At 45.2% G+C, this 17575-nt stretch overlaps 2 protein-coding genes across 2 annotated transcripts in view; one reads left to right on the top strand and one right to left on the bottom strand.

Moving 5' to 3' along the window:
- FKBP1B (FKBP prolyl isomerase 1B) overlaps nt 1-5624 on the bottom strand; it is a 42141-nt gene extending 36517 nt beyond the window's left edge. Inside the window, exons 1-2 of the mRNA XM_056856080.1 lie at nt 5588-5624; nt 2619-2666 (exon numbers count right to left, since the gene is read on the bottom strand). Coding sequence (XP_056712058.1) covers nt 2619-2666; nt 5588-5624 — 85 coding nt within the window. The remainder of the gene's footprint in view (nt 1-2618; nt 2667-5587) is intronic.
- A 7393-nt stretch (nt 5625-13017) lies between these two features.
- Nucleotides 13018-17575, top strand: part of WDCP (WD repeat and coiled coil containing) — a 28296-nt gene continuing 23738 nt past the window's right edge. The window contains exon 1 of the mRNA XM_056856078.1: nt 13018-14928. Coding sequence (XP_056712056.1) covers nt 13018-14928 — 1911 coding nt within the window. The remainder of the gene's footprint in view (nt 14929-17575) is intronic.

Here is a 17575-nt window from a genome sequence, read left to right on the forward strand (position 1 = left end):
GACAAAAGACAATAGATGGTGTGGAGAAGTTTATAAACTTTGCAAATGAATATATACATTTCAGCTACCGTAGCAAGACTGACTAATGCTGAAGTTGTTAAACAAGCAGAGCCAGCTAAGATCCCTACCAAGGGTGAAAAACGCAGGACTGCTGCTGAAACTGGCAGCCCTGTGTCAATCACCCTCCCCTCCCCCTGTAACAAAGCAATACTGCTACTTGAAGTAACAAGTGGTCCTAATGTCATTATGTTCAGTGCTTACCTGTACACCCTATGTGAACTATGTAGGACAAGGAAACTCACACAGCATAATGACATCAGGATATGGAGTAAGGTTTTTTTAACCTACTATAGAGAGTGACAGAGTGGTGTAGTGGATAGAGTGTCAGACTAGGATCTGGGTAACCCAGGTTTGAATCTCCACTCTGCCATAGGAACCTGCTGGGTGACCTTAGGCCCATCACACACTCTCAGCCCTGATCCCGACTAGTATTTGGATGGGAGACCTCCAAGGAATACCAGGGTCGTGACACAAAGGCAAGCAATAGCAAACCACTCCCAAATGTCTCTTGCCTTGAAAACCATATGGGGTCACCATAAGTCAATTGTGACTTGACGGCAAAAAAAATAGAGTACAGAGAAAAAACTTGACACAGAAAGCTCATATGCTTTTAGTTTATGCTATGTAGGCTTACACATTTACTTAAACTGAACAAAAAAATAAAACAACATTATCTGGCTCTGCAGCTAAGGACATGAATCTGTATGAACCACAAAGACCTCTACAGCAACCCAAGTTTATCTTGAAAAAGAAAATGTGGAGCTGGATGACAAGAGACGACAAGAGTCACTGGAAAAGACAGTCATGCTAGGAAAAGTTGAGGGCAGCAGGAAAAGAGGAAGACCCAACAAGAGATGGATTGACTCAATAAAGGAAGCCACAGCCTTCAATTTGCAAGATCTGAGCAAGGCTGTCAAAGACAGGACATTTTGGAGGACTTTGATTCATAGGGTCGCCATGAGTCGGAAGCGACTTGATGGCACTTAACACACACACACACAGAGCTGGACATTGTCAACATATTGATGGGACCCTATTCCAAAACCATAGATGATTTTCTGCTAAGGGCTTTACACAGAGATTGAATAGCATGGGGAGGGGCAGACAAGACTGAGCGTTGAACCCCACAGAACAGGTCCCACACTGAAGACAACTAGTCCCCAGCAGCAACCTTCTGAGTCCTGCCCATAAGGAACTATTTAAACCAGGGGTTTCAAACATAAGGCCTGAGGAACGAAAACTGTACCAACTATGACACATTTGTAAAAGTGTGCAATGCCAGATCTGTTTGCAACACCAGAGGGATGCCCCTGAAATGCCAGCAGAACACACACGCCTTCCATTCATTCTGTCCTGCAGAGAACAGCACAAAACAGGCAGGACCAGTTTTGAGCCCAAGCAACCTGCGTGGCCGTTTTGGGCACCAAATTGGTAGGGGTGACGCAGGGCAAGGGAGACACCCCCTCTTGTGTCACTACTGCCCTGTTTGGCTCCAGGGTGGGCTGCAGAGGCGTTGGAGGAGGGGAGGCACTTGGGGTAGCCATATGCCTTGAAACCCCCTGCCTGAACACATCCTTGAAAGTGTCCCACATTCAGCTATGAGGACAGCTCCCCCATTCATATTTCTGTCACTGGGCAAGGAAAGGAGGACAGAAAGGCTAGTCCTCATCCAGTGCCATTCTTCCGTAGCCCTAGGGGTCAGGAGGCAACAGGGAGCCCCGCAATCCCCCTCTGCAGCTACCTCTACATGCACACATATCAGGGCCAGTTCTCCAGTCAAGCCACCAAAGGGCCTTCTTGGGGAAGCACAATGGACTGCAGGAGCTCGGTTTGCGCCCAGCCATCAGCAGCATGGGAGGTGATGGGCGTTGCTACCGCTGTCCAAGTCCAACCTCTGCACCATTGCCATACGGACCCAGAAAGCAGTAGTGTAGGTCCAGAAGGTGAGGGGAACCCATGTTTTGGGCAACAAAATACCTTGAACCCTCCCTGACACACAGAGGCTTTTCCTGACACACAGACACTGTCCAAGACATTCAGATACCAACAGTGGCATGATAACCAGAGTTACACCCTTCTAAGTCCAATGAAGTCAATGGTTATAATTCTGCTTAGGTTTGCACTGCCTCTTCCCATCACTCGGAGCTGTTAACTGCAAGATAATTGCCTCTTCCCTGTTCCTCCATAGCTGTTCAGTATGGGCACCATAGAGGATGAGCAAAAAGCAGCAGTGGGACCATATGTGCTGCATTGAACAGCATAAACGTCTTTCTTTTCAGATGAGTACAATCTCCCTGTGCTCCATCTCCAATGAAGAATGATTCAAAGGAATGTGGGGGGCCCACGGGGAGGACCAAGGTATTCTTCATACCACAGTTACATGAACTTCGGTAATCCAAATTTATGTCAGTGTAAGCAGCATTTTCCTTCCTTATCCAGACATTTAAGCCATTGCCCGAGCAATGTGGATACATGTGTGGAATTTGACTATGTAACATCAAACCGTGCCCTAAAAAAACCACAACAAAAACCAGCACTCCCTTTATAATGGACCTTACCTGTATAATGAACCACACACGTCTGACCTTTCTTTGGAAATGTCCTTCCTGTAAAGAAATACAGAAACACTTACTTTTAAGAATGCATTTGAACATCTGTTTAGAGAACTGAATAACCAAAAGGAGAGACAAATGAGAGCAGACTCCAGGTTACTTCTAACACTGTGCAAGTCAAGACTTTCTCCATGGTGAAAAAATAAATAAAACAGCAGTCGAGGGGCTTGGGTTTGTTTGCTAAAAGGTAGTTTCTGGGGTAAGAAAACCAAGCTGGAATGAAATGTGAATGAAGCGGAAACATCACAGCTGCTCACCTTCACCTCGTCAGAGTAGCTTCTGACATTTAGGGAAGGGGATACAAACTACAAATCTACAACAATCATACTACTGGCCTTATTCTTTCACCACTGATGTCAGGTCAGAGGTTTTCCAACTTCCGTCCCTAAGGGAACAATTTCCACCTCACTCGATCTTCTGAGGAGCCTTTGAACGTCTGTTGTGGGTTCTAGGGTAGATCTTAATTTGTACTCTCTGGACATTAGTGGTCTGTTAGGCATCATCTCCCCAGCCAAATTGAAAAGGCATCATGGGACAAGCCCACAGTTTCCCGCATCTGTACTTTGCAAAGGAAGACTGGTCCCAGTAGACAACCTATGATACAGAAAGCTTCTTCACCATTACCGATCTTCTCACTGAGGAAGGAGCTGTGGTTCAGTTGTGGTCCATCTGCCCAGCATGCCAAAGATCCAAATCCGATCCTGGACATCTTAAATTGAAGGATGTTGGGGAAAGGGCCTTTGTTTGCCTGAGGCTCTGGAGAACTGCTGCCAGGCACGGTATACAATGCTGAGCTAAATGACCAATAGCCTAACTCTCTAAGACAGCTTCGTTATATTCACATAAACCTATGATAGGCTGATTAGTTAGGAACTCTCAGTAAACTTCTGAATTATCTGGAACATGTTTTTAAAACATCACAATTTTACGGAAACAATTTGGCCTACAAGGATTTTTTTAAAAAAACCTTAGGAAAAAAAGAATGCTACTAATAAGAAGTAGACCAAGCAGAAGAAACATTACTACTTTGAAATATTTATATCTATCTGTTGTACTTTTAAATGTTCAAAATATTTTACATACATTATCTCAGGAATTTTAGAGCATGGGAAATTAAGCAGAGATCAACAAATGTAATTGCCAGGTTGCCACCCGTGACCAGAAGTTTAATTTCAGGGACCAGTAGGAGAAGCCCCCATCTGTACAAGTAATAACTTGTCAAAAAGCTGCCAACAAGACAAGGGAGCAGACAACACTTTCCCCCCCAAAATGGCACCAGTTTACAGCTTGTGCTGGGATGCAAAGGGTCATGGATTCAAGGGGAGAGGCTGCTATCAACACCCCCACCCACCCACAAACACACTGTTCCCCTCTTGCTGGATAGGCATCAGGTATAAAAGGGATGCACTTACTTTGTCTACACAGACCAGGATGCAAGAATGCCAGGCCCTTCTGGAGACAATAGCTGGTTAACATACGGTAACTAGCCAAAATTTCTGGACCTTTGTCCATAAATTCATAATGATATTAAAGAATTAGGGGGTGATAGATTGGCCAAGATGAACAGCTGGGAGCGCGTTGTGATTATTTTAAGAAAGTGGAAACAATTTCAGATCTGTCAGGGTCTTGCCTTTGCTCAGCTATGCCAAATGACCCATGTGGTACCTTCAGGCGATAACACCTACAAAGATGTCCCAACACCAAGTTGCGTTCATTGCAGGAATCTGCATCTGTGCCAATTTGCGAAGCACAGGTGGTTTCCTGACCAGATCTGGCAACAGGACTAGCTGCGCATCCTCACGTGGCCACTTCGCACCACGCCACCTTTCCAGAGCGCCTTTCTAGCCCCTTTTCATCCTTTCTCACAGAAGTTAACTGCTTTGCTGCTACTGCAGTTGCAGCAGCGGCAGCTCCCCTGAAGAGGGAAAAAAATATCTCCAGGTTGCCACCGAGAAGCCTGCCAGCCAGCCAGCCTTCTCTCTCTCCCTGCTGAATGGCGAGGGTCACATTTTAAGCGGGGAAGTGCAGCGTACTATAATTTGCTCTTGTTACTAAATTACTTCACCGCGCTCGGATTTATGCAGCTGTCAGCAAATGCCATTTAAATATCCCTAATCGCTCGCGGCTGCCGCCGCTGCCGAAGAAGCAGAAGACTGCAGCCTCCTGATCCCCACAGATCCGCGGAGGGGGGGGCTTCTTCCCTTGCTACGTTGCCCCAGATTGACTCGCTCCAGCAGGTTCCAGAGCAGGGAAGTCGCAAGTTTCCCCTCTGCCTGACGTTGCTCTTAAACACTCCCCCCCACTATTATTATTGCACTTTTCCATTTCTTAGACCCTTTTGCATGTTACTTGTGACCCTGCGCTTTCACCCCATCCTCCTTGGTCCTCTCTCCTGAGGCCCCCAGAGTCACCCACCTGCTTCACCCTCCCGGATCACCACGATCCTACAACGTTGACACGGGGAGACCAGATCCCCTCTCCCCACCCCCCGCCCCGCAGCTGGAATAGACTTTTACGAGGCGGCCCAAGCGTACGAGAAGAGCCAGGAGGTATGACTGACCAGAGAACATTGAGGAGGTGCCCAAACGCCTTGGTTCCTAACTGCGTGTCTTGCACACTGCCAAGACCCACCGCATCGCCCTTGATTCAGACGACGGTCCATCCTTTGACGAGATCGCCCCTGCCCCTGGCCACCCCACCCCCTTCATCCAACCTCTTCCCCCAAATGCCCGTGCACCCCCTCCCCTTCTGGTCACAGATCGTCCCCTCCCCTGCAGAGACCTCATTCCCACCTGCCCTCCTGCAGTGACAGACAGAGCCCCCACCCCCCTTCCCCGCTCGGATCCCCCAAACCAACCCATCCTTCTCTCTCTCTCTCTAACGCAGAAAGGGAGGGAGAAGGCGGCTGACCGCACCGTCTCCCGGAGAGATGGTCTCGACCTCCACGCCCATGGCCGCAGTCCTCCCCGTCCACCTGCGCCTTGCAAAGAGCCCTCCTGCCTCTCGGTCCCGGCTCGGCTAGACCCGCCGGCTAGCGCGTCCCCCCACCCCTTTCCCCCAGCGGACCGACAAGCACCCTCGGAGCTGTCCGTCAGAGCGTCCCGCCAATGGGAGAGCCGGGAGGGGGAGTGCCCGCTCCCCGCCGTCCAATCCCCCTGCGCGGCCGGGACAGGAAAGGCTGGACTCTCCCGGAGAGGGGGCGGGAGCAGAACTCCTCGCGGCTCGACTTCGCCGAGAGTGGGCTTTGCGGCGAGCGCGAGCGTGCAGAAGCGCCCTGGGTGGGAGCCCGTTTCCTTGCAGGGGAGCGGCGGCGCTGCTGCTGCTTTCCCACCTGATCCCGAGTCGGTTTGCCTGCACAGCGGTGACTCAGCCTTCAGCGCCGGCGGAGAGACCGTTGCAGACGGTTTTAGGAGTTCACGGTTATGGCAACTATCTAGTTCTGCAAAAAAGAAACAAATCTATATCTGTCTGCCTGCAATACTTGCAGGAATTCCCCCCCACACCCACACCCCGACAGACAGCAGGCTGTGAGAGGCTTGAGCTCGGGGGCAGGGCCCTTGTGAGCGTGGGGCCCGCGCGTGCATTACCTGGCCGGGATCGTCACCATGTTTGCAAACTGTCGCCTTTTGTCAGTTTGTGATCTTTACGCGTTTCACGTAAAGAATGAGAACTCCGGTTGCCGGTTTTTGGCTACAGAAATCCAGCCCCCGGGTTAGGGAACTCTGAGGGGTTAGCATTTATAAGTACCTTTTATTCTATTAAAACATCATATCATTCTGCCAGGTTTAGCTAAAGTCCCCCCTCCTCTTGACTAGACATTGGGTTGCCAACCTCCAGGTACTAGCTGGAGAACTCCTGCTATTACAACTGATCTCCAGCCAATAGAAATCAGTTCACCTGGAGAAAATGGCTGCTTTGGCCATTGGACTCTCTGGCATTGAAATCCCTCCCCAAACCCCGCCCTCCTCAGACTCCACCCCAAAAACCTCCCGCTGGTGGCAAAGAGGGACTGGCAACACTAACTAGAAATCTGGTTCATACATGCAGGAGAACACAGAGACTTGAGGTGATAGACCAGACTACAGGGTCTCAAGCTGAGGTCTTTGACACCTGCTTGCCTAGTCCCTTTAACTGGAGATGCCAGGGATTGAACCTGGGACCTTCTGCATGCCAAGCAGATGCTCTACCACTGATCCACAGCTTCTCCCTATCAATGTGTCAATTATCAGTAACACTAAAGGTAAAGGTCCCCTGTGCAAGCACCAGGTCATTCCTGACCCATGGGGTGACGTCACATCTCGACGTTTCCAAGGCAGACTTTGTTTGCGGGGTGGTTTGCCAGTGCCTTCCCCAGTCATCTTCCCTTTACCCCCAGCAAGCTGGGTATTCATTTCACCGACCTCGGAAGGATGGAAGGCTGAGTCAACCTTGAGCCGGCTACCTGAAACTGACTTCCGTCGGGATCGACCTCATGTCGTGAGCAGAGCTTTTGACTGCAGTACTGCAGCTGACCACTCTGCGCCACGGGGCTCCTATCAGTAACGCTAAACAGCATACCGTATATTCAGTTATACAAACAGACTTTCTTATATTGGCTCTTTGTTGATTTCTTGCTCTGAATCTGGACAGAGTATTAATTTTTTTTTAAGTTGCTGACCCCTAAGCTAAAGGGAATGTTTAATCAGCCTAGCTGGGTGGGTCAAGTAGGTGGTGTTTGGAGCACTACCAGTGGCAGCATGGACCAGGGTACCAGGTGCCATAAGCATTTTTTTAGCAGACATTTTCTGTACTAAAAACAAACCTTCATTCTTTAATTGGAAGATGGAATGTCACTTTTAAAAAAACAAACAAACAGTTTTTACGTTCTTAAGTGGAGTTGGTCAGTGCTGAAGGTGAGCCAGTTCAGCCACTGGCCCCTTCCTGCTTAATGGCCATCAATACAGCTTAGAGCATGAAGACCACAGGTTTTGCTTTCCACAGCGCATAGGTCACATATTCCAAGTAATGTCCCTCTGGTACCCATCTTAGCCAAATAAAATATTTTAGGATTTAAAAAATCTTTTAAACTGTAAGGTCTCTGGCATTTTTCATCTGACTGCTCTTAAATTTGGGTGGCTTTTCCTTTAGTGATCCTCTGTACTAAACAGCATACTGAAAGGTCAAATAATCCTCATTGCACAGTTTTTGTGACTTTATTAGACACTTTCTAACACGGCTGCCATGTCCCCACCCCCACTTCATTCTGACTGAAGAAGCCAAAACGTTATTAAGAGGGATACACTGCATAACGCACTACTAAACACATTGACTTGTGGTGATATCCAAATATGTCCTTGAATTAACAGAAGGCACTTTCTCTCATGCAAGAGATGGAGGGGGGGTATTCAACAATTTCATGGAGTTCTCACTTAATCTGCAGTCTTGGTTAATGACCTAAGTCAAGCAAGCAAAAAGGCTTATTTTAAAAAGTGGGAGGTCTGCCCTAATGAAGTGAACAGAAGGGAGCACAGGGTCTGGCAAAATAAGTCATTAATTACATATGTAAGTGCCATCAAGTTGCAACCGACTTATGGTGACACCAGCAAGAGGCTTTCAAGGCATGTAAGAAGCAGAGGTGGTTTGCCAGTACATTCTACCGCAGAGCCTTCCTTGGTGGTCTCCCATCCAAGCACCCAGCTTCCAAGATCTGATGAGATCTATACTATGCTGCCTTCCCTCCCAAGTTAATAACCAGGAATACAAAAAAAGAACTTGAGGACCAGATTGGTAAAAGCATCAAAACAGAGCTATTCTGGTGTCAGTGCGTTAGGTTTGGGTTGTCAGCATATTAGTTGATTTTTCTTGTATGATCATGCTGAAGAAAGCTAGAAGTTAATATTAGTGTTCTCTCTATTTAGCCTGGATGTCTCCCAACATGTCTGGTCTGTAACACACACACACACACACACACACACCACGAGGGTAAACAAAGAGCTGTTGTGAAAAGAATTTGGACACAAGAAGTCTCTGAAGTATTCCAGTGGAATATGTGACCTTCTACAGAGTGACCCTATTTTGATCCCAGATTCTATACGTGGAAATGGGGCGTAGGAATGAACAAAATGTTTTGTTTGCTTTCAAATATGAGCGCATGGGGCTTGCTTGGCACTCTGTGTCCAACTTGAATTTGTTATGTAAAAGAATTGTTTGTCCATTCCGTTCTCCAGAAGACTGCTTGTCTGAGTAGTCATGCTGACACCAAGGACCAAACGCGGAAGGCACTGTGATTGCACCCATTAAGAAGAAAGTGCAAAGTTCAATTTTCAAACTAATGTTACAGTCCTAAGAAAGATTACTAGGAAGTAACCTTCTGCTTGCATAGGGTCCCTCTCTTCCATATTTCTATAAAAATAGGGAAGTCTCCTATTAGTAGTTACAATTGAAGTCATAGTGATTTTTATGAGATCTGAGCTTGGCTTAGGAACTTGACAGTCATCTGCAAACATACATATTACTGCCAGGTCTGCAATGAGAGAGAGATTATCTATCTATCACTGATATATGACAGTTAAGAACAGATTTTAAATAATTAAAACAGCAGCCACTTTATTCTTTGGGATGGGGTTACCAACTGGCCTGGAGAAAATGTCCAGCTCCTTTAAACAGAGGCTTAATGTGTGGAAATGGGCAGCTGAAACTTTTCATGGGATGAAAGTAAATAACATCCCATAAAGCCTTTATTAAAGGGACAGGACATTTTTTTCTCCAGGCCAGCTGGCAACCTTGCTTTGCAGATGTGTCATAAGAACAGTACATGCAAAGATTCATTGACATTTTCAAGATATCTTAACCATTATACCACATACAGCATTAAAATGACATGACTGTGCATTGTCTTCTATTTGCTACTATAACAGCGGAATAATACCATTTATTTAAATAGGATTTGTATCCAAGTAAGCATCCAAATAATCCAGCAAAAAATTAGTTGCAGCCAAAGCTTAATCTGTTTCTTTCAGTGAAACTTGTGGTCTTATTCTACACATGTTGACTCAAAATTAAATCATGCTGGGCACTTTCATACATACGGTGTAATGCACTTTCAATCCACTTTCAATGCACTTGAACGATTGTTTGCAAGTGGATTTTGCCGTTTCACATGGTAAAATCCAGCTGCAAAGTGCATTGGAAGTGGATTGAAGGTGCATTATTTGGCATGTGGGAAAGCGCCCGCTGAGTTCAGTGGGGGATACTCCCTAGTAAGTGTGCACAGAACCACAGTCTTAATATGGAGAGGCAGTATTTATGTGTGCCTCTGCTTTTGAAACTTGCACTTTGCTTAAATTCTGCAGCATTTAGACTCACCCCTCTGCTCTGCTTTAGTTCGGGCCTGTAAACAGCCATTCAGTTGCACCTTCTAAGAAAGAATCACCATCGGTTGATGAAGCTCAGAAGCTTTTGTGAACTGGAAGAAATCTGTCCCCTCATCCTTTCCTAGAGATAAGCGTGTCACAAATAACGAAACTAAGTACGTATGGGAAGACTGGTAAATCATTTGGTTAATTAGTAACCTTTTTGTGTGTGTTCCTTTGCAAACCTGCTTTGACTAGGTCCAGTATTTCTTACTGTCTTTGTGTAGCTGACAGAAGCACCACCTAGTGGCTGGTTTTATCTCTGTTAAGCAATGTATTCCTCAGGTCAAATGTACCTATGCTTTATGCATAATTTTGTTGTTATACACAAGCCATATTATCCTCTTAAAAATATTTCAGATGAAGGATGCTTCTGCTTTCTTCTTTGAGTGACAAATGAGTTCTGTCCTTAGCCACACACACAAAAAGAAAGAAAGGAAAAAACCTCTACCTGCCTCCTTTATTTCCACTATGCAGGAAAAGAACATATCTCTTATACACTGGATCGAAAACTTAAGTGACACATATCCTTCTAGTTCATAGCCAAAATATAACCCCTTTATGGATCAAAAAGTTTTGTAGTGTAAAAAGATCTGGTTTTGGAAAAATAAAATAAATGGGTTAATAAACCCCCCAAATGGTAAGAGCAGTATCAGTGCATCAGACATCCATCATTTGGATGGTGCTTTGGGTTGTTGTAGCAAAGTGGTGCTTAATGTTCGAGGTAACAGCCTCAGCAGCATCCAGAAGGAGGTGAGCTGGGGGAGGGAAGCAGGGGGAAGGAGTGGGGGGGGACATTCAGGGGGTGCCAGGGTGGAAAGAAAAGCAGGAAAGTGGCAGCTGGCATGTGGGGAGGGGAGCTGTGGGGCTGGAACCAACAGGGTGGAAGGGAAAGTGGAGTCGAAGGCAGAGGGAGGAGAAAGGGGGCCAGCAAAGGGGGGAGTGCACCATTTCTCCTATGAATCCTTGCCGGTCCACAATTATCCTATATAGGATGCTGCTTCTGCCTTTAGCTCACCCACAGTAATGGAACAAAATGGAATGTTAATTCTAACTAAAGGATCAGTTGGAGCTTTTGTGAGGGATGTTTGGCTGAGGGGGAAGAAACCGTGTGTGTGTGTCAAGTGAAGTCAAGTTCCAGCTGACTTATGGTGACCCCAGCAAGGGGCTTTCAAGGCAAGTGAGAAGCAGAGGTGGTTTGCCATTGCCTTCCTCTGCAGAGTCTTCCTTGGTGGTCTACCATTCAAGTACTGACCTTGCTTAACTTCCAAGATCTGATGAGATCAGGTTAAACCATGCTGCTCTCCCTCGAAAAAACCTTACTGTGATCCTAAGGAAAGTAGAGGCTTGTGAGACATGGAAAGCACGGCAACTGAGGTTTATTAACAAAGGAGTTAATAATCATGGACATGAGATACACTGAACTTTTCGAAAGTGGTTTAGAGATTCTTTGGATACCTTCTGACATCCTATTCTCCTTCATCACAGGTGAGCAATTATATCAGAAAACCAATCTCAACCAGTCATAAAACTCTGTTATACCCAAATACATGAGTTGGATTCCACCATATGATCATGGAAGAAGAGTTTTACTTCACTCAGTTTATTTGCGCAAGGTAAAGGTAGCCCCCTGTGCAAACACTGGGTCATTACTGACCCATGGGGTGATGTCACCTCATGACATTTACTAGGCGGACATTTTGTTTATGGGGTGGTTTGCCATTGCCTTCCCAAGCCATCTACACTTTACCACCAGCAAGATGGGTACTCATTTTACCAACCTCAGAAGGATGGAAGGCCGAGTCGAGCCGGCTACCTGAAACTCACTTCTGTCAGGATCGAACTCAGGCTCTGTATTAAGTCTTAAGACTGCAGTACTGCAGCCTACCACTGTTGGGAAATGTTGGGGAAATGGCATTCACAACAGATCTATGGCAGGAAAATGGCTCCAATGAGGGTGTGACCTTTGCAGCAAGAAAATGCGTATCAGTCCTTCCACATGATGTGCTAACATGCTTGGATTGCATTCTTTCCAAAAGATCAGAGTAAAGCAGATTTAGAAAGTAGCAATTTGAGGATGGGGGAAACCCAGAAAGAAGACAATTCGAGCATGACACTGTGTGGATGCTCCCCCCCCTCCCAAAATGCTCCATTTTGGAAGCCAAGGTGCAGAAAAACCTCCATGTAGAAGCAGCCACAGTGCTGCTTCCAGCCATGCTTGAGGTCCACATTTTCTCTTACTAGAAATATAAAGGAAAGTTCTTGTGTAACCGATCGATTTGAACCAAAGGAAAAACAATGAGAAGAGAATCAAGGCAGAAGAAGGAATGCTTGCAGTAGATCAGACCGTGCATCCACAGGAGACACCACTGGTTTATATTGTTCTTCCTTTGTTTACCTGTCACTTCCATTAATGTGACTGCTGACAGAACTCTCCTTTCCTTTATTCTTTGAGGATTTGTTTAAATCTTCTTAGTCTTCCCTTCAAAAGCTGTCAGAGCAGACGTGTCAGGTCATTATTTCATGCTGCAGTTGGATTACTCTCTAGAATGTAGGAGTCTTTCCCTGATCAACAGAAGGAAAGACCTTCATTCACTGAGGGGTATTAGGCTACTATTTTTAAGTACAGTCCTGGCTTTGAAGAGTTCAAAATAGGCTTCCGAGCAAATTTCATCACAGAGAACAGTAGTTAGCTAAACCTCATTAGGCATCACGTGAGAGTTATAGCTCCTCCCATAAAAGGGTTAGCGTAAGAACAGCCTGGATGTAGTTCTATACTTAGAGCAGCAGAGTTACACAGTGGAGGACACCGTATTGCTTCAAAGAAAGAACAACAACTCTCCATCTTGGAAAGTGTTCTTCCATAAAAGAGTGCCGGCTTTGTCAAGCTGTTCTAATGAATCCTGTGGAATTTCTACTTTGGAGGAAGCCGCGTTAGTGTGGACGGTTGAACGATGGAGCTGGGAAAGGCGAAACTTCTGCGAACTGGTCTTAACGCCTTGCACCAAGCCATTCACCCCGAGCATGGGATCGCCTGGACGGATGGGAAGCAAGTGGCCCTGACTGCGCTGTGTTTTCATAACAAGGAACTGAGGTTTGGTGACTCGAGTGTTATTGGCCAGTTCGAACACGTTCATGGACTCTACTGGGGCCCGTGTTATTCTGCCAACGCCCCAGCTTTGCTTGCCGTTCAGCATAAAAAGCATGTTAGCGTTTGGAAGCTAAGCCATAACGTTTCAGAAAAGAATAAGCTCTCAATTTCTCAGACCTGTGAAACTGGGGAACCGTTCCAATTGCTCCCCCAGGGCTGCGTGTGGCACCCAAAGAGGGACATTTTGTCTGTGCTTACCAAACGGGATGCTTCTGTTTTATATGCTGTTCGTTCGGATAATTCTAGAGTTAAAGCAGATATAAAAAGCAGCGGTCTCATCCACTGTGCCTGTTGGACGAAGGACGGTAATCGTTTAGTTGTTGCTATAGGCAGTGCTCTTCATTCCTATATATGGGATGATATTCAGAAAACACTGAATGCTTGTTCCTTTTGCCCAATATTTGATGTTGGAGGGTACATCTGTGCTATTGAAGCTACTCTGGATTTCCAAATTGCAGTAGCTACTGAACTTCCTATTGATAAGATCTGTGGCTTAAATGCAGGGATTACATTTGAAATGCCAGCAGGTACTGAAACAGGTTCCTTAACTTCACAGTCTACACTAGTGCTTGGGGATGAGGAATATTCTATGGACCAGAGAAGAAAATCTGTAGATTCAGACAAGTCAGCAACAGTTGATTCCGTAGCTTCATCTTCCTCAGGCCCTGTGGATTTAACCCACCTCCTTGGAAACCACCGAAGATCTGATCCCAGTCCTCTCATTACTTTGAGAAGGAAGGATTACCCTTCAGGATCTGGCCAAGATTCGTCATACTTGATCCTAGTGACTTTTGAAGGCAAAGTAACCACAACCAGAAAAGTCAGTATTCCAGGCATCTTAGTCCCTGATATAATTGCTTTTGACTTTAGAGCTCAGATTGTGGCAATAGCCTCCAATACATGTAATATTGCTTTGGTCTACTCAGTAACCTCATCGTGTATGCCCAATATTCAGCAAGTCCAGCTCGACAAAAATGAACGACCCAAGGGCCTATGCTTTTTGACAGATAAACTCTTGTTAATTTTGATTGGCAAGCAGAAATACACTGATCCTGTACTTATTCCATCATCTAATTCAGAAAGATATATCATCCGGCTGATGGTCAAAGAATTAATATTTGAAGAAGAATCATCAGCAAAATCTGATGCCACCCAAAGTCTACCATTCAGCTTTGAGTCATCTGTGAATATTCCTGGGAAAAGAAAATATTTTGAGAATCTTGCTTCAGAAGATAAAGTTGGAGGACGAGAGCTCTTAATACCAGGTAGCACTATTATCCAGTCTCCTAGTCGAAGAAGACAAATATTGGAAGAAGCAAAGAGTCCTAGTTATGAGCAAAGTTCATCATCTAGTGTGAGTGACTTTGATGATAAAAGACTCGCCGGTGACCCATCCGTTGCACTAGAAACTTTGGATGCTGAACCAATTAACCGATCAGTGGCCTTGTTTGGTCTTGGAACACCTACCAGGTTTTCAAACAGGCCAGTGTCTCCTAAAGTGATGCAAGATACTTTAAATTCTCCTAAAAATAACATTTTGTCCAGTGAAAAAGGAGCAAGTCACATATCCAGGAATCTGGAAAGATTGTGTGGCAGCTTCAGTGACTTACAGCTACGACTTCTTGAACTAATAGACTTCACTAAAAATGGGAAAAGACTATCTCTAGCCTACCCCTCTTCTCAAGAGCCACCATTTGTTCATATCACCTGCCAGGTAACTATGTTTACTTTAAAACTTTCTCCTAGGTAAACTGGTATTCTTGGAGCTTTTAAACTGGTTAAGAGATTCAGTTTAATGAGCAGTTTTCACATGATTATTTGCTGGATTTGAAGAATTGTTATGTCTTATATCCTGCAGAGGAAAATCCAGGTATTGTTTTCCTTTACTGTTCAGAAAAGTTAGGAAAAGTTGAGGGCAGCAGGAAAAGAGGAAGACCCAATAAGAGATGGATTGACTCAATAAAGGAAGCCACAGCCTTCAATTTGCAAAATCTGAACAAGGCTGTCAAATATAGGACATTTTGGAGGACTTTCATTCATAGGGTCGCCATGAGTCGAAAGCGACTTGACGACACTTAACACACACACACACACACACACACTGTTCAGATTGCCATCAATGTTTTACATATTATTATGTCAGTATGTAACTGCTTTACAATATTTCCACACTATTTACTGTCACCGCTATTTGACAGCAATATATATAGCTTTTAAAATACCTATTTTGTAAGTCTAAAAGATTCAAAGGCAATTATTAGATCTCTTAGTAGGGAGATATAATCTTCAAAGGTTCCTATGGATTAAGAATTAAGGAATTATACAGTGCAATCCTATGCAGAATTACTCCAGTCTAAACTCATTTATTTCAGTTGATTTAGAGAAACTCTGCATAGGATTGCACTGATAGAATAGTAATATTTGTATATGTAATGAAGTAATTTTAAAAAGTCAAAAGAATGTACTTTCCCATATATATATATGGGGACATCCTGGGACTTCTGGGGGGGGGGGAGCTGCCGTTAGGCAGCCTCCTGTCCCCGTTCACCCCGGGTATGCCGGCGGCGAGAGGAGTGAGGCTATACCAGCTTTTTGCTGGCACAGCCTCAATGTTCTCAATGGGGTAAAAAAGCCCCGTTTTGGGCAGCCGTGGAATGGCTTAGGTGGTGTGGCGGCGCCTCCTCCCTGCCGTCCCCAGCTGCCACCAGCTCAGGAATGGGCTGTTACAGTCCCTCTCTAGTTGCTAGTGTGTACATGTGAAAAAGAGCTTTAAACACCCTTGGATGTATCTAGGGTTGCCAGGTCCCTCTTTTGGGGCGGAGCCTGAGGAGGGCAGGGTTTGGGGAGGGGAGTGACTTCAATGCCATAGAATCCAATTGCCAATACGGCCACTTTCTCCAGAGGAACTGCTCTCTATCAGCTGGAGATCAGTTGTAATAGCAGGAGATCTCCAGCCACCACCTGGAGGTTGGCAACCCTAGAAAAGCGGGCATTTTCTCCAGGTGAATTGATCTCTATTGGCTGGAGATCAGTTGTAATAGCAGGAGATCTCCAGTTACTACCTGGAGGTTGGCAACCCTACGGACATCCCATATCCAGACTGATGCAAAAACTGGATCCTTTGAGCTGGCGCGCAAGCAGATCCGTGCTGCCTGCTTTCAATGTTTCCTCTCACCTAACAAAATAAAATACAGTGTACACTGCATCGTAAGTGGAGAATGAAAACCTGCCATTGTTAGTTAGTTTGTCGTTTGTTGTTGCTCTCGTTTAACAGCGGATGCAGGTATTCTGGTGAGATAGTTACACCTTTGCTTTCTGATGGTTCAATGTACACAAAATTATTTTAAAATATTTTTTAAAATTACATTCAGGCTATGTGTATAAAGCGTATATAAAACATAAATGTATTTGGGTTCCATCCCCAAGATATCCCATTATGTACATGCAAAAATTCACAGATTGTTCCAATCTACAGACTTCTGGTCCCAAGTGGTCCAGATAAGGGATACTCAACCTGTGGTAGCCTAGTTATGTGGGTCTGCACCAATGTTCTTTGGCTGTGTCGGCCTGTTTTCCATTGACTGCCCCTAGGGTTGCCAGCTCCAGGTTGGGAAATACCTGGAGATTTTTGTGGTGGTGCCTGAGGAGGGCAGGGTTTGGGGAGGGACTTCAATGCCATAGAGTCCAATTGCCAAAGCGGCCATTTTCTCCAGGTGAACTCATCTCTATCGGCTGGAGATCAGTTATCATAGCGGGAGATCTCCAGCTAGCACCTGGAAGTTGGCAACCATAACTGCCCCTGTTCTGCTGCTTGTATGTTTTCAGTACAAATGGGCTTCATTTCTTCTGGAGTTATGAGCTATTCTTTGGCTCAGGTATTTTAAAAAAGAAACACACCGAGAGAAATGTAAATTCCTTTCCTTCTTTTTGTTTTGTTTTTTTGCTGAGTTAGTAGGGCTTTGTGGAAGAAAAGATAAAGCCCTAAGGAGTTGGGGTAGGGGAAGATGATACTGAAGAAGGAAGAAAGGCTATGAGAAATGGAGGAAAGAGAATTCCATTTGAAAGGTGGGCAAGATGGTGTTTAGCTGTTTTAAGCTAATTAATAAAACAATCACTTTCCAGCCACTCAGGAATGCCTCAGGCAAAGTTACAAAGTGATTAATAAAATAATCAGATTAAAACTGCTAAATACAAGATAACCCCCACCCTCATTTCAAATTCAACTGCCTTTACTGCCTGTAAACTTGCTTACAAAACTATAGTAACAATGAACGATATGTAAGGAGTACAAGATAAAATTAAGATAAAATTATGTCATTGCATTTACATAGTTGTCCATACATTGAAACACCATGTCCCAT

Source organism: Euleptes europaea, chromosome 10 (genome assembly GCF_029931775.1).
Source record: "Euleptes europaea isolate rEulEur1 chromosome 10, rEulEur1.hap1, whole genome shotgun sequence".
NCBI classification, from domain to species: Eukaryota; Metazoa; Chordata; class Lepidosauria; order Squamata; family Sphaerodactylidae; genus Euleptes; species Euleptes europaea.